This window comes from Pimephales promelas, chromosome 3 (assembly GCF_988280905.1).
Source record: "Pimephales promelas chromosome 3, fPimPro1.hap1.1, whole genome shotgun sequence".
Lineage (NCBI taxonomy): Eukaryota > Metazoa > Chordata > Actinopteri > Cypriniformes > Leuciscidae > Pimephales > Pimephales promelas.
The window spans coordinates 11,198,270-11,219,476 of record NC_142771.1 but is presented as its reverse complement, the minus strand read 5'-3'; the positions used below and the strand labels follow the sequence as shown (position 1 = coordinate 11,219,476).

Sequence of the window (21,207 nt, the reverse complement as noted above, 5' to 3'; positions counted from 1 at the left end):
TTTAACCTGCTAAATGTCTCTCAGACATGGAAATCTCTCAGATTGTGTGTTTTTTGAAAATACACACAGCAAACTGTTGGCGAGTGGAAAATCAGAGCCAAAACGGTGTAGTGTAGCTTGTGGCGATTCCTTTAAAATGGTGTTTATTTTATTGTTTACTTCTTGATGCTATGAATTTCGATTGTTTTTTTAAAAAAAGAAATCCTTTTCAGAGAAAATTGTTGCTGTTTATGCATCGTAACCCAGAACATTCCTTTAAATATTCATGTGGTTTTAGACATAAATATTTAGGGACTGTTATGTACAGTGAGCATTACTGGATTCACTATACATCGGAGAGAATGGGTCCTTTTCACACTGTGGTGGGTGTAGAGCTACGCCTGGTGGGGTGAGTGGATTATCTCAGAAAAACATGAGGAGCCTCTGGACACAAGAAGCTTTCTTTGAAACGTTCAGAGTGGGCCAAGCAGACTTGAGTCTGTTTTTGTCCAATCTGAATGACAAGCACTTAGTCTCAATGATAAACCTCACAAAAACGCTTATATAGCCTTTTAGTAACATTCCAAGTGATTTACTGAACAATTAACTTCTGATTTCCATGATAAATGACTGAAATTGTAGTTACCTGATTGACGACAATAAAGTCCCTGAAGTTTAACTCCTTCCACAGCCACTCATCTGCTAATCCTCTATCTTCTTGCGTTGGGTTCCTTCGATCTGGAAACAGAGCTTGACCTGAAATGCCATAAACCTTCGATGGAGGTGAAACCTACAGATGTAGACCTCTGGAGAGGCTCAGCCTGGGTTAATGTCACTTGGGTTGTATGTTTGAGAGTGAAGTGCTGCCCTCTGGGATGCCAGCTCGGGTCTGTGTAGCGGTGGGCAGAAGCATGCGCTTATGTGCGCGTTCGTGTCAGCGTGTGAATGCGTTAATGTGTCTTGAGTGTGTCTCCCAGTGCCTGGTGTGCCAGCACAATGAGTCGCTGTTCTCTCGCCCTCGCGCTCCTCGATCCCCAACCCGTCCATCTAGTCCTCTTTTTCATCCTTCGCCTTCTTGTTCCTTGAAGCCAACTCCATCGTTTCTTACTACCTTTCATTCATTTCGCTTTCATAAAAGTTCACAGAGCGAGTACAAGTATGTTAACGTCTTGCTTTCATGTCTATGTGACAATGGAATATGTGTAAAGTTATAAATAACATTTAAGGAATAAATATATATATATAAATACAATTGTTGCTATTGCAAAACATTTTTAAGAAACAGTCTTGAAAGTCTGCTCAATTATACTTTTAAGTAAAATATACTTTTAAGATTTTACTTACAATACAAGTGCACTTTCTGTAATATTTGCTAGGATACACAAGGTACTTTACTGTAAAAAATATTTTCAAGATTTGTTATCACAACATTTTTCTTTTGTCAAATCAACTTAAATAATTTATTTAGTTCAGATTACTTATTATTTTGAGTTTCTGATGCTTAAATCAATCTCCTTCATTGTATTAACTCACTTTTTCCAGTTCAATCAACTTAAAATTTTAAGGCAACCAGGTTACTTAATTTTTTAAGTTAAACCAACAATATTTTTTTTACGTCGGACCCCAGATCTTAGTATTATTCTAGTCTCTAAATTCAGGCTTCAGTCCTCCTGTAATGCAAGTCAATGGGATTGTTTGTTTGTTTGTTTTTTGCTTGTTATATTGTCCAGCAGGTCAACCGTGAATCTGATCACCTAGAAAGTAATATCCACCTCTTATGAGTAAAACTTTCACAGTTTGAGGTATCCTTCATGTCTGTAATCAAAATAAGGCTTTAAGTAGAACCAGTAATAAATAAAAAGGAATATGTGTAATAATTGCACCCTAACGGCAGTGGTAAAGGAAGTGAAAGCTGTAACTGCTGGCATATTGTTTCAGATGCTGCAGCAGCTGCTGCTGATGATAAGGGGAGCAGTGTTTTTTTCCCCATGGGGTCGTCCCGGGCTGAAGATGGGGTGAAGCTTATCTGTGAAAGTATCTTTGAAAGTGTAGATATGAGTCCCGGTATCCAAACAATAGAAAGATACGCGTCCCCCCTCATAGTCCAGGTAAATCGACACTCTTTTGGGCTTTTGACTGAGGCTAAAGCAAGTTGGAGGGGTTGTGTTAGCAACATACTGGGTGCCATTCTTTAAGCTAAGTGTCCAGAAGCCATTGGCTGGACATATTGTGAATTTTCCCTTTCTGTTGACAGATTGTCTGGCTACACCCAAATCCCAGTCAGTCTTGTCTCCAACCTCCACTTCCCAAAGGTGCCTTCCATAGCTGAAGGCTTCCTTGGACATTACATTGGCCACCCGGTCAAACCTCTTGGGGTTCTCTGGGACTTCTTGTCGCTTATTGGCGTGTCTAACCTCCTTTCGGTCCTCAGAGACGTAGAGGTAAGCGTGAGCTGTCCGGGGATTCAGATTAACGTCAACTGAAAAGGAAGACAGACGATTGGCTTTCTAGAGAAACTCGTAAGGATAACTAATTCTTTAAAAATATTAATGAAAACACACCCGAGTACTTCTGCAGCCTCTTCAGTTCTGAAAAGAAACAGATTGCACATGAAACATAAATGGCATAAAAAAATATGCTAGCTTGCTAAAAGTATTACCTTCTTACATTTAAGATGCACCCAAAGGTCACCGTTTTGCAACTTTAACAGTTCGTACTTTATAGAAACCGACAATTGTGACTTTATATCTCACAATTCTGACTTTTTTCTTGCAATTGTGACTTTATATCTCACAATTCTGGCTTTTTTCTTGCAATTGTGACTTTATATCTCACAATTCTGACTTTTTTCTTGCAGTTGTGACTTTATATCTCACAATTCTGGCTTTTTTCTTGCAATTGTGACTATATCTCACAATTCTGACTTTTTTCTTGCAGTTGTGACTTTATATCTCACAATTCTGACTTTTTTTCTTGCAATTGTGACTTTATATCTCACAATTTTGACTTTTTTTCTTGCAATTGTGACTTTATATCTCACAATTTTGACTTTTTTTCTTGCAATTCTGACTTTATATCTCACAATTCTGGCTTTTTTCTTGCAATTGTGACTTTATATCTCACAATTCTGACTTTTTTCTTGCAGTTGTGACTTTATATCTCACAATTCTGGCTTTTTTCTTGCAATTGTGACTTTATATCTCACAATTCTGACTTTTTTTCTTGCAATTGTGACTTTATATCTCACAATTTTGACTTTTTTTCTTGCAATTGTGACTTTATATCTCACAATTTTGACTTTTTTTCTTGCAATTCTGACTTTATATCTCACAATTTTGGCTTTTTTTCTTGCAATTGTGACTTTATATCTCACAATTCTGACTTTTTTCTTGCAATTTTGACTTTATATCTCACAATTCTGACTTTTTTCTTGCAATTGTGACTTTATATCTCACAATTCTGACTTTTTTCTTGCAATTGTGACTTTATATCTAAATTCTGACTTTTTTCTTGCAATTGTGACTTTATATCTCACAATTCTGACTTTTTTCTTGCAATTGTGACTTTATATCTAAATTCTGACTTTTTTCTTGCAATTGTGACTTTATATCTCACAATTCTGGCTTTTTTCTTGCAATTGTGACTTTATATCTCACAATTCTGACTTTTTTCTTGCAATTGTGACTTTATATCTCACAATTTTGGCTTTTTTTCTTGCAATTGTGACTTTATATCTCACAATTCTGACTTTTTTCTTGCAATTGTGACTTTATATCTCACAATTTTGGCTTTTTTTCTTGCAATTGTGACTTTATATCTCACAATTCTGACTTTTTTCTTGCAGTTGTGACTTTATATCTCACAATTCTGACTTTTTTCTTGCAATTGTGACTTTATATCTCACAATTCTGACTTTTTTCTTGCAGTTGTGACTTTATATCTCACAATTCTGGCTTTTTTCTTGCAATTGTGACTTTATATCTCACAATTCTGGCTTTTTTCTTGCAGTTGTGACTTTATATCTCACAATTCTGACTTTTTTCTTGCAATTTTGACTTTATATCTCACAATTCTGGCTTTTTTCTTGCAATTGTGACTTTATATCTTACAATTCTGACTTTTTTCTTGCAGTTGTGACTTTATATCTGACAATTCTGGCTTTTTTTCTTGCAATTGTGACTTTATATCTCAATTCTGACTTTTTTCTTGCAATTGTGACTTTGTATCGCACAATTCTGACTTTATTTCCCACTATTAGTAACTCATGATTCTGAAAAGAAAGGTCTGAATTGTGAGATATAAACTTGATTATCTTGATTATCTGGTTGACTTTATATCTCATAATTCTGACTTTATTTCCTGCTATTATAACTCGTGATTCTGAAAAGAAAGGTCTGAATTGTGAGATATAAACTCTTTTTATTCAGTTGCAGAACAGTTATCTGCCATTTTAAGAAGCAAAAGTTGAAATTTACAGCTTTTGACCCCAAAACATGGAAGTTTAAAATTTCTAACTCCAAACCCCCCCCCCCCCCCCCCCCCCAAACCATAAGCTTGATTAATGGAAGAAGCTGTGAGAGCTAGTATACTAACAGGCAAAAGCACAGTGTTATTTCAATCATACCAGCTTTAGAAAGTCTTTTAGCTTCCACCATGACCATATCCATGAACTCAACCACAGCCTGGCTGGTGACGCCAACACAAGGGTCAGTCTCCAGTGTGACTTTAGACCAGTCTCTCATAGCTCGCGGTATATGACTGAAGCTCTATAGATGAAAATAAATCGATTAGTCTATATATGCAAAACATGTTAAAAGGAATAGTAACCCAAAATGAACATTGGCCTCATGTTGTTTTAAATACATCTTTTTTTCCCCATATAACAATAAGGAAAACTTTTGATGAATATCACACAGCTCTTTTCCATTAAATGAAAGTTCAAGGTTCATTATCAACACTAAAAAATAGTTCAGAAAATAATCAGAAACCATGGAAACTAAGAAGGATCAGGAACACAGGCAAACTGAAACACAATGAAACAACACAAAACACTTTTTTGTGTGTGTTTAAGGAGGAGATCTGTTAGTGTTTAATGTTTTGTTGAGATCTTGTAGGGGTTTCTGTTATGTTGTCTTATCTGAAGAGTAGAGCCTATGGTTAGATCGAGGAAGGGCCAACAGACTATTTCATTATACTTTTCATTGAAGCAGTAACTATGTGCGAGCAATTGCTTTGATGGTTTCTTAATTATGTTAGTACATACATGTACCATGAGTCATGCATTATATTCCAAGCCTCCTGAAGCCGTGAGATTTGTGAGAGGATCAGCCTGATATTTAAAAGATGATTCACTGTAAATCAATGTGCTGATTTCACAACCAAATGCGATGTGACAGTTTATGGGGTGGAGAACGAGACATGAGCGTTATGGCAGAGAGGACGATTTAATGATAAATTTCAATCTTTTCCTTGCTTTTAGATATTACATGACTTTTAGAAAAAATTGATTGTTTTGGTTATTTTTGGAGCAGATGTGATCATTAAACTGTAGTTGTGTGGAAAGCAGCATAAAGAGTATTCAAAAACCGTTCATGTTCTACTGAAAAACTTTGAGTACACGGTATTGGAAAAACATAATGACATAACAAAGACTAGACAAAGTAACACAGAGCAAAAAAGAAAGAATACTGCTAGCAAACAAAACAAGAAATGTGATTACCTTTTTAAGACGCTCCTTGTCATTCAAGAGCTCTATGTTGGCGTGTCCTTTGTCCAGTTCAAGGATTTCTTTCTCCAGGTCTTTTACAAGTCTTTCGACCCTTTTCTCCGCCTCTCTTTGTTTCAGCTCCACTGCTGTCACGACCAGTTTATGGCCGTTCTCTAAGGCGCTCAACAGAGAAGAAAACACCCTCTGACTTTCCTGAACCTCTCGGAGACATGAGCTCTGTTTAGAGAAAGAGCATAGATGTAATTAATCTGGATCAAAAAAATTGATTAGCAAGAATATTTCACCCAAATATAAAACAGTTGCCCTTCATTTATTGTCATCATGTTTTTAAACACTTTGTCGTGATCGGTCGCGTACCTTTAGGAGCTTTAAGGAATTCTGAAGTTTGTCAATCTTTTGAACTCTTTCCTGAATCATTTTATCCACCTCTCCTGCATCCTTCTGTTTGCAGGACACGAGTGAAGAACAAAACCACAGAATTAAGTTGTTTTCAGGAATGCTGTATCATTTAAAAGGATTTAATTTTGGTAACGCTTCCTTTTACAGTCCAGTTACCCATGTAAATACTATGTACTTATTTTAGTAATAACTAGTACTACTAACCCTGAACCTACCCGTTACCTTATATTAGCCAGTACTTTCTAAGTAAGTACACTGTACTGTAAAAGGAAGCGTTACCTTAATTTTTTTAAATGATGCACTTACAGGTTCATCTTGAAGTTCATCCATACTAAAAAACTTTGATTTCGCAGCCATGCGTGTCTTCCTGTAGTTTTCGGTGACGTCCGCCAGTATGCGGTTCACACTGATACGTGGTCTGGAGCCAAAGGCCCTCCTACAGAGCGGACACTCTTCTGTCCCGCTGCGGCTCCAGTACGTGCGCAGACACATTTTACAGAAGCTGTGGCCGCAGGGTGTCGTCACTGGGCTGCTGAACATGTCCTCGCACAGAGAGCACAGGAAGTGCTTCTCGGACAGGAGACTCATGCTAGATTCCATCCCTGAAAGATCACAACGGCAGAAAACTGAATATTGCAAATCACATTTAATTATAAAAATATTTTATTCCACTTTTAACCCTTAAACACACACCACAGGTCTTTAGTGACCCGGGACGTCATTAACTACCCTCCACCTAATTCATTTTTTTTAAAAGTTAGACATCAACCTTCTTAGTATTCCACAATTAATCAACATATAAAATGCCTGTTTTCCCATTTATTTTGTGAAAAAAATTGTATAGGGTCGTTGACAACCCAAGTTGTGTAATAGTGTGAGTATTTTTTTTTTCTGCACAACAATAATTTAAAGGGTTAGTTCACCCAAAAATGAAAATTCTGTCAGTATTTACTCACCCTCATCGTTCAACTTCGCAACACAAATTAAGATATTTAAGATATTAAGATCGCTCCTGCATACTAGTCCATAGGCTTCTTCAGGGAATGACACTTGCTGTCCTCGAAAAGTCATTAAAGACATCGTTAAAATAGTCCAAGTGACTACAGTGGCTCAATTTTAACTTTATCAAACGACGAGAACACTTTTTGTGCGCAAAAACAAACAAAAATAACGACTTTATTTCAACTATTCACTTCCTTCTCCATGGGCCTGCAGTCAGTTAACGTAGTGTGATTGCGTAAAGCTACGCCACACGTAGGCTCACTATTGGCCGACGCTGGTCATGTGTGTGATGCGTGTGACGTACAATAACAGAAGCTTACACTATTAAACTAGTAACCTGACTCACGCAGAGGGAGAAATAAACGAATAGTTGAAAAAAGTCGTTATTTTTGTTGTTTTTTGCGCACAAATAGTGTTCTCGTCGTTTGATAAACTTAAGATTGAGCCCCTGTAGTCACTTGGACTATTTTAACGATGTCTTTAATGACTTTTCGATGCCAACAAGAGTCATTCCCTCAAGAAGCCTATGGACTAGTATGCAGGAGCGATCTTAATATCTTAAATATCTTAATTTGTGTTCCGAAGATGAACGAAGGCCTTACGGGGTTGGAACAACATGAGGGTGAGTAAATACTGACAGAATTTTCATTTTTGCAGAACAAGTTTACTGCAGAACAAGTACTGAACTCGATCAAATATTAGTGACTGTCACTTGATGGTGGATCGGGTGAAGAAATATTGATTTGAAGATGTTGAAAATGATAGTTCTGAGAACATGTTTGAGATGGCGAATATAAGCCAGATGTTGAATATATTGGGAAATGAGCTCTGACGAGGACAGTGATGATGGTGTAAAACATCTGTTCAAGCTGAACCCTTCAAAGCTAACAAAATATGCTTTATTTTATTCTTCTGTTATTATTTTATTCCTCTAATATCTGGAGAGTTTTATGTTATTGCGACAGGTACAGTACACTGTAAAAAAATGATCGTGATTTTAACAGTAAAAGGCTGTAAAAATGCTACAGTGTAAAACTGTTAATTGGTTAACAGAACCTTTCCTTACTATATACGGTAAATATCTGTGATGGATCTTATGTTAATTTCATGTAATTTTACTGTAAAATACTCTTAAATTGACAGTTTTTAAAGTGAAAATGAACAACTCACCGTATAATTTACAGTGAAAAAACGTAAATTGACATTCCCCCCTGCGTGACACTCCACACTTGTTGTATTTTTGTTGAAATAACTTGTTTCTTCATAGTTTGCTTAGTCTTTTTCTAATCAGTTAGGTACATTAGGGTTTTATGTGACATTTAATGTTGTTAAATTAATGTTTATTGCCTTTTTAAAATGTCATGTGTGTTACCATGATGGTGTTTAATGTTTGAGTGAATGACACTGTACCGCTTCTAAATGTTAATTTAATATATTAAGTTTCTTGTGAAAGAGCTACATTTGATGAGTTTCCATATATCATGTGACTCTCATTACTGCTGCGATTGATGGATGTCAGTATATTACAATGGTATAAAACAGATATTAACACTTCACATGGTCGACAATTTAACAGTATATCAGATAATTAAATACGGTTTATTTCCATAAATTTCAAGTTAAGCCTGTAAAACCTTATTACCGTAAATTCTTGTTACCGTATTTTATACGGTAAATTTCTGGCAACCACAGCTGCCGGTATTTTACCGTAAATTGAAGAGCATAATTGTAATTAATCTGGATCAAAAAAAATTGATTAGAAAGCAAGATTAAAAGAATATTTCACCCAAATATAAAACAGTTGCCCTTCATTTATTGTCATCATGTTTTTAAACACTTTGTCGTGATCGGTCGCGTTTATACAATGGTATAAAACAGATATTAACACTTCACATGGTCGACAATTTAACAGTATATCAGATAATTAAATACGGTTTATTTCCGTAAATTTTAAGTTAAGCCTGTAAAACCTTATTACCGTAAATTCTTGTTACCGTATTTTATACGGTAAATTTCTGGCAACCACAGCTGCCGGTATTTTACCGTAAATTGAACACTATTTTTACAGTGAGATCCATCCGTGTTGGTTATAGATACGGGTCGCTAAAGACCAGAATATGTAATAATTATTCGAGAAACATTCATGCATTTAAGGGTTAATTAAGTGCCTAAATGAATCATTTGATACAATTCACTTGTGTTTTTACAAAGAAAAATAGCAATTAATCTGTAATGTAAGACTGGAAAAACTAGTTGAATAGATAGAACTGACCACTGGTCTAAAAGAGACAAAGGACCTTTGTGGAAATTATCATTTGATTTCCCCCCCTCTCTTCCCCTGAAATGAAAGTCTCACCTTATCTACATTTCATTCTCTCTCAGGGACACCTAAAACTAACATAAGATTAGATATGGTTTAATGTGAATGATAATCATTGAGTATTGTGTTTTGCATCATTTACAAATAAGTAAAACAAAAGGTAATACGGTTTTTAAGAGTTTAGAGAAACTGGCACGGCCCTCCTACCCCCCAAAAGGTGTAACCTCTGAATGCAAATTACCATTGCTAGCATGTTTCCATGTGAACGAGGTTCTGGCTTTTTAATGGAAAGCAGCAAGGGATCGGTGCCTTTTCTGTACTTCAGAGAGGCCAATCTCTCAGCTTCACCTATGTCCTAATGTCGGGTTCGTCTTCTCTTTATTCCAGAGCATTTTATGTTTTGTATTGATTATCTTTAACTGACGTGAAAATGCATACCCATCGCATACCCATTCCACCAAACCTGTGCGTAACCTGACACGTATCCCACCTCAGTAGCAGCACAAGTGTTTTTCAATACAACATCAAGTACATTGTACCTAATTATTACAAGTACATAGCACTAAAGACACCTAATATAAAGGGTGACCATCTGTATAGCCTGTTTTGTCCCAGTACTAGTGATGATCTAAAGAACGAAAATCGATAAGATAAGAGATCGATAAATTCCAGTCAATAAACATCAGACTCATTTAACACAAAATACCAGGGAAAAAAAAGCATTCTGCTGTCCTCTACCTAACTTCACTTTCTGCATATGAAGCGCTGAGATGGAAAAGCCTCTAAATGCCATTTGAAATTTTCTTCTTTAATGATGATTTTTATCAAACTTGTATATTTAAGTTCAGTAATTTCACTTAAATAACAGTTAATAGGTAATTATCATTGCCATTTAAGTGAAATCACTGAACTTAAAAATACAAGCTTGATAAAAATGATCATTCTAGAAGAAAATTTCAAATGGCACTTAGAGGCTTTTGCATCTGAACTCTTCATAAATCATTTATAGAGCAAAGCTTCAGCTATTGTGCCCATGTAAATATTTGCAAGCGCTTATATAATGAGTCTGTCTGGCATTCCATTCAGTGTAATGTGGATCTTCACAGGCCTCTCTTCAGAGTCAACACAGTGTGGTATGAGGAAGAACAAGTTCAACCAGAAACCCCTGTCGACATCAGGGACAAGTTTAAATATTTATCTAAGGTTTCAGGACAGATTTTCAGACATGTTTTTCAGTAGCTAAAAACATTTAATAACTGGTTGAACTTAACCAAAAGATGCTAATGAATAGTATGGAACTCAATTAGACATTTATCATTAAATATTTACCACAGTTTGATATTTGTAAACCTGTATTGTAGCTGTTGCTCTTTACACTGTGAGCTATCATTTAAAGGTACAAGACAAAGGTTACAGTAATCTCATTGGATCTTACCTGTACTTCAGCGCATGAAGAGAGTTGTTCACGTCTCTTACGGTGAGTTTCAGAGTGAACTGGATCATAAAGTTCACAGGTGTGTTTTCAGCAAGGGGAGGAGCCTTGGACTTTACACTGAGTCATACACATTACCACATCATAAAGACCAGCAGCAATGATTTCCATTACAAAATAATGGTTATATATTCACATCACAATTAGATATGGCCACTTGACAGCAGTAAAGATTATTGAGTCGTAACACTTTTATTGGTTTACTGATTGACTCCCAATATCAGAACACACTTGATTGAATACAGACGATTTATAAATAGCTCTAATTTCTGTACTTCATTTCAAATGTTTTCCTACACTTTAAAAAAAAATGTTTGATTCAATTTTGTTCGTAATGAAATTCTGTTGAGTTAGAGGAACTTAATTTATCAAAAACATCAAGATCATTACTCAAAAAGAAAAAGGCTGTTCCAAGTAATTGAGTTGTGGACCAGGCAATTAATCCAAAGTCAAGTTTATATTATTTGCCAAAACGACGCAAAACACCTGGAATTCATTTTAGTAATTTGTCTCACTTAGGACAAAACAAGACCGTATTGGACAAAAATAACAACACATCATCAGACATGACATATACAATAAAAAAAATAAAAAAAATCAGAAGACAAATAGGCTACTTATGAGTAAGTATAATCAGTAATCAAATAAATAAATCAGATAAAATGCTAATACATTTGGTGATACTGAGGACAAGGACATAATTATGTAAGCAGAGCAGATAATGATTGTTGGTGCGAATCGAGGGACCTCGCAGCCGGTGGGTAAGTGCTATTTTGAAAACGTCTCCTTCTTAGCCTTCTAGTGGCTTCAGCTTTTCATTAATAAAACGTATTGTCTTTTGTCCCTTATATCTATACATCATGGTTGCTTCTGTTCACCCACTCACATCTATTGTGTAATTTATTATCTGAATGTTACACTCTATTCCCTATCATTGTAACACAGTCAAACTATCTTTGGCGTGGGCCTGTTTTGTGTTGTAGTTTAAAGCATTTGTGAGCCACTAAAACTCGGGATCACTGACTCAAAATCACTCTATCTATCAGATTAAAAGTAAAAGTAAAGCTTTTGTAAAGCAATAGTTTACCCTGCGTCACAGGCTATACTCTGTGTAAATGGAGTCCTGTGTTATCTTTCACACTGCTCATAATATAAGAGTTAACAATTAACCGTGCATGGGTTTCATAAGCTGACTGACATTTCAAACTCTATACATTCCTGGGTTAAAGCTCTTACTTACATATTTGCAGTGTCACTGACTGGTCATATCATCATTTTTCAAACTGCCGACTGTATACTGTCAAGTTTATACTGAATGATCTGTTCAGACTGTAAAGGTTAGAATGAAAGGGTCTCTCCTTCAGTTCAATTGACACGCTTGCTGTCACCATTTGACATGTTTATCCTCAAATAATGTAATTACTACTGTTTAATGCATTGTGTTTCTGTGACTTTCTAATGCTCACCAAACACATTGTATGATTTTCTGCTGTCCCAGACGAAAGATGACCAAGCAAGGTGATTTCTCTGGTTGTGAGTCCTTTATCTTAAGTGTTGATCATAAGTCATAAAAATGATAAAAGAAGGTGCAAGGCCAGGTAGGTCCAATGGCAGTGGATTCGGTTAGCCATTACAAAAGACATTACAAATACAAAAGAAATCTATTTGATGATCTGAATGGAATAAGAAGATAATCGAGATAAGGAGGAGCTTGATCATTTAGAGCTTTAAAAACAAACAACAGAATTTTACAAGAGCAACGGTCAAGAGCAATGAATTACAATTATCTTGTGATATAAGCATGAATAACCTTCTCCGAATCTTGGAAAGACAAAAATTATTTAAATTTGGAAAAAATCTGTAATTGATAAAACTATTCTTAACAACTGAATTAACCGAATTTGCTTAAGTCCATGATGATACCAAGGGTTCCTGACCTGGGAAGAAATTGAGAGGTAATGATTGCCAAGCCCATTAATAAGACCATCTCTCAATCTCTGGGGACCCACGACAATTATTTCTGTTTTGTCCTCATTAGGTTGGAGAAAGTTATTTGTTAATACTTTCTTAACATCATCAAGACAGTCAACTGAGCAGTATGTACAACTGGGTATCATCAGCATTTAAATTAAACGAGACATTGTGCCCTCTAAAAACATTCCCCAGCGGACACATTGTTAAAGAGAAGAGGGCCCAAAACGGAGCCCTGAGGTACACCACTAAAAATAGGTACACCAGTAAAGGTGGACACATATGTTAAACAGAAGAGGGCCCAAAATGGAGCCCTGAGGTACACCACTAAAGGTGGGTACACCACTAAAGGTGGACACATATCTTAAAGAGAAGAGGGCCCAAAATGGAGCCCTGAGGTACACCACTAAAAATAGGTACACCAATAAAGGTGGGTACACCACTAAAGGTAGCTACACCACTAAAGGTAGACACATATGTTTAAGAGAAGAGGGCCCAAAACGGAGCCCTGAGGTACACCACTAAAGGTGGGTACACCACTAAAGGTGGACACATATCTTAAAGAGAAGAGGGCCCAAAATGGAGCCCTGAGGTACACCACTAAAAATAGGTACACCACTAGTACCTATTTTGTACCTAACTATGTACTGGGTATAATCAGCATTTAAATTAAACAAGACATTGTGCCCTCTAATAACATTCCCCAGCGGACACATATGTTAAAGAGAAGAGGGCCCAAAATGGAGCCCTGAGGTACACCACTAAAAATATGAGCTGAAGAGGAGGAAAACATACCCAAAAATACAGAAAATGACCTGTTTTTAATGTATGAACTGAACCATTGCAAGGCAGTACCCTCCAATCCTGCTCCGAAGCAAGGTTTCATAACCCCAGGTGCGAACCCTGCTTCTAAATTACAAGTGAAGCGCTCCTGTGCCCAGGGTTAAAAGCAGAGTTTAGAACGACAATAACCCAGCGTTAAGCCCATGAAAAGCCCTATACAATCTGTAGAAGATCCAGCAGTGTCACAGTGTCGCTATGCAGTCCGTTTGTGGGCATCTGCGAAGGAATTGTAAATGTAGCTCCATACTGCATTAGCTGCCCCTCCAAGTACACCACCTAGAGCAGCACCGATAGCAGCTCCGACTGCTATACCTTCATGTCCTATCGCAAATCCAAGAAGTGCACCTACAAATGCTCCTTTTCCAACCGCAACGGCGTAATCAACAAGTCTGACCGTGAAGCCAAGCTTGTCTGCGACAACCAGCTCTGCTTTCTCTCTGCACTCCAACTGTACCTTTTCTTCATACTTCGTAGCCTCACTGAGAAGTGCCTCCCCTGAATGTTTGTTCTCCAACACCTTCAACGTCTCGCTGATCTCCTTCTCCTTTGATTTTCTGAGGAAACGCTCCTCTATCTGAATTCTTTTTTCTGCATCTTTAAATTCCAGGTTTGAAAACATGCCATGCTCCAAGACCATCTCATCGACCTTGGCAAACAATGCTTGCTTCTGGCTGCCTTCAGTCTGGTTTTTGTCTTCATTGAAGAAGAGGTAGTTCTGGACACATTTCTCAGCAAGCTCTCTAAAGCTCTTGTTCTTCTTAACCTCATCCTCTATTGACAGGGTTGTCCGATCTCTCTCATGGTATAAAACAATCAATGTGTGCTTCAAGACACGATCTCCAAAGTAGTGCACCACAGGCTTCAGTATGTTCATAGTGTCAGAGGACAAATTGAAAGGGTCTAGAACAATCACTAAAGCATGGGACCTGGAGAAGAGAAACAAACCGCCTTATTGAGCTCCTCGTGAAGCACACTGTCCGGCAAGTCGTTGTCTTGAAGATTTGGTGCGTTGACCAGGGTTATTTTTCTGTCCTGCACAACCCCTGAACTTTTCTTGGTAGCTGAAATATTGACGTCATCTGCCGTGAAGACGTCTGGCCCCAACACAGAGCGTGTCAGTGAGGTCTGATCACGACTTGAGTTGCTAAAGACCAGCAACCGCAATGGTGTTTCACTGCTCACTGTGAGATGAAGTTTAAAAAATATATATCATTATTTATCATATTAACCGTCATTTATCAAATGTTCAGATTTGTTCATCAACTCACTGTTAGGTCTATCACGTCCAAAGCTCCCTCTTCTCACAGCTTTCCCTTTGACTGCTGCCATTGTAAGAGTAGAACTGACAGGGGTTGATGAAATCAGGATATGCTATTCTATTAAGGAAAAAGACATTTTGAAAGACAAATATTATTTATACATATAAAATAACTAACCACAAAAGAAGATATTTTCAGCTAGTTGCTGAAATATATACAGTATATTGGTTTAAAAAGTCACTGTTTGGATGCAAATTTAGGCAAATGCTTAAGAGTCTATGACTGGATAATTATTGCTGTGATTTTTTTTTTTTTTAGCATGTTGTGTGTTTGTGAATAGTTCTTCTAACTCTAAGTGATGGAGTGTGTAGCTTTTCAATTCCTAAACAATGTAGGAAGACATATCCTGGTCATATCCGAATGACACTAAAATAACACTGTTTGGTTACCAAAATTCTTCAGAATATCTTCTATTGTTTTATGCAGACAAAAGAAAGTCATACAGATTTGGTAAGTCCAACGTGACTGTGAATAAGTGATGGTAAAATTAAAAAAATTGGGTGAGCTATTCCTTTAAGTTTTATGCTTACTAATGCATCCCAACAACACAAGATATAATAGCAACCATTCCAAAGCATGTAGAATATTCATATAATAAAGACAATATTACCTCTCATGTTCATGGCACACCAACCCGGCAGCATCCCACTAAAAAAAAATAATAACGAATATTAAGCATACAGATGCAGTTTCATTACGTTGTAGGCCTATTTCATTGTTCTGGTTATTACATATTTATATACGCCAGCACCGTGCATTTAGGATACAGTGAAATCATAGAGATTATCTTTAAAATATGTTTAAAAAAAAAAAAAAAAAGTGAAAACCAATCCAGGTTCCGTAAACAAATGCTTACTATAACAGCCCCTCTTTGATCAGCAACAAAAAATAAACAAGTAGTCTAGGCCTACTACAGAAAATTGCGAGAGAATGCATTGACTTATTATTGTTCCTCACCACCACAAGTCCCTGTAGGGCGGGGCTCCGTATATTGAGCTTTTGATTGGTCAGACCACCTGCCTGTCTTTCTCCACTGTTTTCGTTTAGAATATATATTCACATATGTATATTATTATTTATTTATTTTTTTTTCAAAAGCGCTTTTCAATTGTTTATTTAGAAAATGCTATTGTTAATATTCCGGCGGCCGTGAGTTCATATTATATTCAGAGTTACTCTACCTGTCAGCATGCAAGTTTCAACATGAAAACAGCATTTACAGCTGTCACAATAAGGTCAATCTCAGACGAGCACTATAAAGTGCAGCTTTAAACGCTCTAGTTAATTCGAAGCTGATATCCATAACAATTATTTACTGATCAAAATACGTTCTCTCGTGTTAGAACTTCCCTTAGTGAATTTTAGTTTTTACATGAAACGTTTTCTCAAATAATTTCTTCACATATGGCATACGCCACTTAAATGCATTATATACATATAGATTAGTAGCCTACATACCTATGTTTTCACCGAAGTACAACTTGATGAAAATGCGAGAAAAAGGTTGTTTGGAGAAAAGTACGTGAGAAGATCGTCTGAAAATGAAACTGCGCTAGCTACACTTCTGTTTTCCTATTGGCCCGCCCTATGTATTTCGCAATGCATGCAATGCAACTACCCTTAAAGTTGCGTCATCCCCACTTTGAGTGAAATAGCCTAATTTGTTTATAAAACTTTAAAAATGTCCAAACATTTTTCGATTGAAAATATGAATTCAAAATACTACTACACATAGGCTATTTGTTACTGTCTTGAAACACAGCAATAAATGCAAGGTAGCCAATAGTCTCGTTTTATTAAAAACAGAAAAGTGTTGGACAACACAATCATCAGCAAAAAGCAAAGCAAAAGGAGGACAATCCACAAAACACAATCTAGAATGTACAATTCAATACATTTCACCAATAGACCTTTCTCACAACTTCCGTATTTGTGACCGGAAATACGCAGTTGTCGTGGTAATCTTCTTCCGCTCCATTCATAACAGATATAGTGATGGGAAGTCCGGTTCTTTTCCGCGAACCGGTTCTTTCGGACAGTTCGTTTTAATGAACCGGTTCAAAAAACCGGTTCACCAGTTCTTTTACGTCATCACGTAATGACGTCAATTCTATCATCCTGGCGGATAAAACTACTTCAAATTACAGGCATTTTTAATCATAACTTCAGTTAAATAATAGTACACATCGTCATCATCTTGGATAAGTTTCTTACATTTACATTTTGAAAACGAACCTGCTGCAGCCTAGGCGATGTGCTAACGCGGATGTTTTACATGTTTTAAATATATAAAATGCATAAATGGTCTTCATCATTTTATTTGTTATTAAATAAACTTACATTTCGCCGATTCGCCCTCTCATTTAAGTCCTGGGTTCACCCGTACTACTGCGTGCTCGTATATCAGCACAGGATCAGCCGAAAGAAAGTTCTGTTCAGAGACGGCGCTATCACGCATGCGCAGTATCTCCAGCTCATCGGTTCTCCGTATCGAACATGTCCGAAAGAAACAGTTCTTGGTTCTGTACTAGTGATTCAAGAACTGCAACAACCAGTTCTCGACTCGAGAACCATAGCATATAGGCCTGTGTGCTGAGCTGAAACCTGAATATACAGTCAAAACTAAAAAATCGATGCATGTCTGTCTCCAATATAGCCTTCTGTAGCCTATATACATATCATGTTTATAATGTGTTAACATAACGAATTAAACATGTTTAATTCGTTATGTTAACACATTATAAACATTTTCTAAGCAGTGCACCATTAAAATCTTGGCAAGAGTTTACATCAAAGATTTATATTGTTACTAAATTAAATGAGCTGTTCCTGAAAATATTATATTAGTATAATAATAAATGTTTAGTTTGACAGTTTTAGAATCCAATCATTGTTTACAATCGTTAAAATAATACAGTGATAATACAGTAATTATGTGATAAACATGTTTCCAAAATGTTTTATTTTGTTACACTTACATGATGTTCAACTAAAGGCATGGAAACGTACATTTCGTCCCTCAGAAAAAATGCACGCATGCTCAGCTCATCAACTCATCAGTTCTCAGTATGTCGAACGGGTCCGAAAGAAACAGTTCTCGGTTCTGTACTGGTTATCCGACCGCTGTACCTGTACGTTCGGTAGCACACGCATGCGCAGTATCAGCTGCTCGTGCTCATCACTTCTCTCAGCACCAACATGTCTCCGTTCAGTGAACTTTGAGTTACTGGAATAAAATATACTTCTGGATATTGGTTTATTTCGATTCGGAGGGACTGTCAGGCATGTCTGAAAGTGAGTAACTTTAGTAACTTGTGGTGTAGCGCTGACGCAAGACGCGAACTGTTTCGGACGATTCAGTCCGATTTAGTGTACTGGTTCGACCGGTTCACTAAAAAGAACCGGTTCAAAAGAACGATTCGTTCACGAACCGGCCATCACTAAACAGATAGCGCCGAAGGCAACTAGTGAGAGTTGTTGCATACCGATCTTTTTGGTTATTCCCAAAAGCAGCCATACCTGTCGTTTTCATTCCTTCCCTCAGTTCCCTGTCGATGAAGTTCGACGGAAATGGATTCGGGCAATCTGGCGGGATGTTATTGATCCTGTGATCTTCTGTACTTCTCATGTCACCATTCACTAATAAGCCGTCATTGTTTGTTTATTTTTTATGTTTTATGATTTGCGTATTTTTGAAGTAACGTTAGTTCATGTTCAACTGTGTTAAGATATTTGTATCCAGCGGAATAAGCACATAAAATATACACCACAATATAAAACAAGATAAATAAGAACACACAACAGTGGGCTACATATAAATTTAAAATATTAATACCATTCTGAGTATTTAACAATCTGAGTGTACAAGGAATAAATTAATATTTGTATAATTTTTCTTCATCTTTGATCGTTCTATCAACAGCAGTGCAAAAAAATCAGGATAACTGTTGAATAAAACTGACAGACTTCTTTCTGGTATTCACATCAAAATCTAGTTTATTGTAAATAATACTCCCTAAATATTAATAGCTTTCCACACGCTCCACCTTCTTACCTTTAATGAACGTATATTGGGAAGAATGAGCTTCAGTTCTAAAATCAATATCATATTCATATCTTTGGTCTTAGATACATCAGCTGCAGACAAGCATCACCACAGCATTTTACAAAGTCATCAACAACTGGACCATGTTTACATTTTTTCGAAGTTTTGAAGACTTTCTGATCAATTGTCTCCTCCCAGAGTAGGTTTTTCTGATGTGTTAACAGTTGACGGGAACTCCGTTTCCACAACGATTACGTATTTCCGGTTTTTGTGAAAAAGGTCTATTCAACTTTTCAGTATTTTTTATAACGTAGGCTATGTAATTAAAAATATTCTAATAAAAAAAAAAACGCAAAATAATAGTCAAATGACCACTAGAGGATGCACTGTTACTTCGTATCCAGATGTGTTGTCACGAATCACGATTACCAGCTGGAGTGCCCTTAAATGGCCAACAGAGGGCACTCGACCCTGAAACTATTGACACACCGTCTCAAACTACATTACCTATAACCCACTACCCGGAAAAGTCAACCATTAGCTCATTACCTCACAATAAACCCGCTTGTCTCAAACATTCAAGTCTTGTTTAACGTTACTACTGCAATTCTGAGCATTATGTCTGTAGTTCCGGTGTTTATGGTTGTGATATTTGCCTGTTCTTGGATTTTCCTTTTTGCCTATAGTATTTCCTTATAGGCCCTACAGTGAATTGAGCTTACTCCCTAAGAGCTTACTAGACAATCCCCCCCAAAATAATAGGAAATCAGGTGAATGCTATAGCCTTTTAAATAACACATTTTATTAAATTTTACCTATATTTACAGATGGTTCTTAGGAACCTGTCAGTCATACGGTTGGAATAGGTGTGTACACATTCCCGAATTTAAAATACAAATTAGTTTGAAGTTGCCTGATGAGTTATCTGTATACTGCAATAACATGACTACAATGGGATGAACAAGTTAGACCAACCAGAGTATTAATATGCTCAGATTCTTCAGACAGAGAACATTTCTTAAAGCAAATATGTTTCTTATTATACAGATTGAAAGAGGCTGAAATAGTGGAGTATTTTTGTTGGGTACCAGCACATGCTGGGGTCTCTGGTAACGAGGTTGCTGAAAAACGAGGAAAAAAAAAAAAAAAAGCACTAGACAAGAGAGAGGTGAGTATGGCGAAAAAAGGGTAACGAATGAGGTAGATGCAGTAGTAACAGGGAGATGGTGTTTTAGTATTACACAGAAAGTAGGGACGATAAATTATCTGGGAGAAAATAGAAAAGAAGGATATTGCTGTCTACACTCTAAAAAAATGCTGGGTTTATTTAACCCAATTTTGGGTAAAATATGGACAAACCCAGCCATTGGGTTACATTTTTAAATTACATTTTTTAACCCAATGGCTGGGTATGTCCATATTTTACCCAAAATTGGGTTAAAACAACCCAGCATTTTTTAGAGTGTAGATTAAGATTAGGACATGATTGACACAATTTAAACACAACTTAAAGGAGTAGTTCACTTTTGAAAAAACTTTTGCTGATAATTTACTCTCCCCCATGTCATCCGAGATGACCATGTCTTTCTTTCTTCATTCGAAAAGAAATTAAGGTTTTTGATGAAAACATTCCAACATTTTTCTCCATATAATGGACTTTAGTTGTAACCAAACGGTTCAAGGTCAGTACAAACTGCAAACTGTTCAAAGGGCTTTGTGACGCACGTTTGTGACTCTCCTGTTCGAACTCGTTCATCAAAATGAACGAATCTTTTTCCGAGTCATTTGGTTCATTCAACGAACGAAACGAACAAACTGACTCGGTAAAAGATTTGTTCATTTTGATGAACGAGTTCGAACAGAAGAGTCACGAACGTGCATCGCAGTACTGCAGTCTGAAATCGTTTAAAGCCCTTTGAACAGTTTTGCAGTTTGCACTGAAACTGTCGTTTGGACCTTGAACCATTTGGTTCCCATTGAAGTCCATTATATGGAGAAAAATCCTGGAATGTTTTCATCAAAAACCTTAATTTCTTTTCGACTGAAGAAAGAAAGACATGGACATCTTGGATGACATGGGGGTGAGTAAATTATCAGCAAAAGTTTTTT

At 36.7% G+C, this 21,207-nt stretch overlaps 2 protein-coding genes across 2 annotated transcripts; both read right to left on the bottom strand.

Moving 5' to 3' along the window:
- Positions 1 to 1,913: 1,913 nt before the first annotated feature.
- Positions 1,914 to 10,969, bottom strand: btr02 (bloodthirsty-related gene family, member 2). The gene is made up of 7 exons (XM_039662684.2): positions 10,864 to 10,969; positions 6,413 to 6,708; positions 6,065 to 6,148; positions 5,699 to 5,923; positions 4,604 to 4,745; positions 2,541 to 2,567; positions 1,914 to 2,458 (listed from the first exon to the last, which is right to left on the bottom strand). Exons 2-7 carry the CDS (start codon positions 6,704 to 6,706, stop codon positions 1,914 to 1,916), a joined length of 1,317 nt encoding a protein of 438 aa, XP_039518618.1. The 5' UTR covers positions 6,707 to 6,708; positions 10,864 to 10,969.
- Positions 10,970 to 11,087: 118 nt separating this feature from the next.
- On the bottom strand, positions 11,088 to 16,478 carry LOC120473064 (GTPase IMAP family member 7). The gene is given in 4 exon segments (XM_089128238.1): positions 11,088 to 14,658; positions 14,661 to 14,915; positions 15,003 to 15,110; positions 16,011 to 16,478. Coding segments are annotated over 3 exon segments (1,047 nt in total). The 5' UTR covers positions 15,064 to 15,110; positions 16,011 to 16,478; the 3' UTR covers positions 11,088 to 13,927.
- Positions 16,479 to 21,207: the final 4,729 nt, after the last annotated feature.

What these genes read in the sequence shown, in the direction of transcription:
- btr02 (XM_039662684.2), bottom strand. Translation starts at nt 6,706, where the DNA reads ATGGAATCTAGCATGAGTCTCCTGTCCGAGAAGCACTTCCTGTGCTCT. An exon ending in ATGAACTTCAAGATGAACCT is followed by an intron (nt 6,149 to 6,412) that starts GTAAGTGCATCA and finishes TCCTGCAAACAG; the next exon opens with AAGGATGCAGGAGAGGTGGA. An exon ending in ACAAGGAGCGTCTTAAAAAG is followed by an intron (nt 4,746 to 5,698) that starts GTAATCACATTT and finishes TTTCATCTATAG; the next exon opens with AGCTTCAGTCATATACCGCG.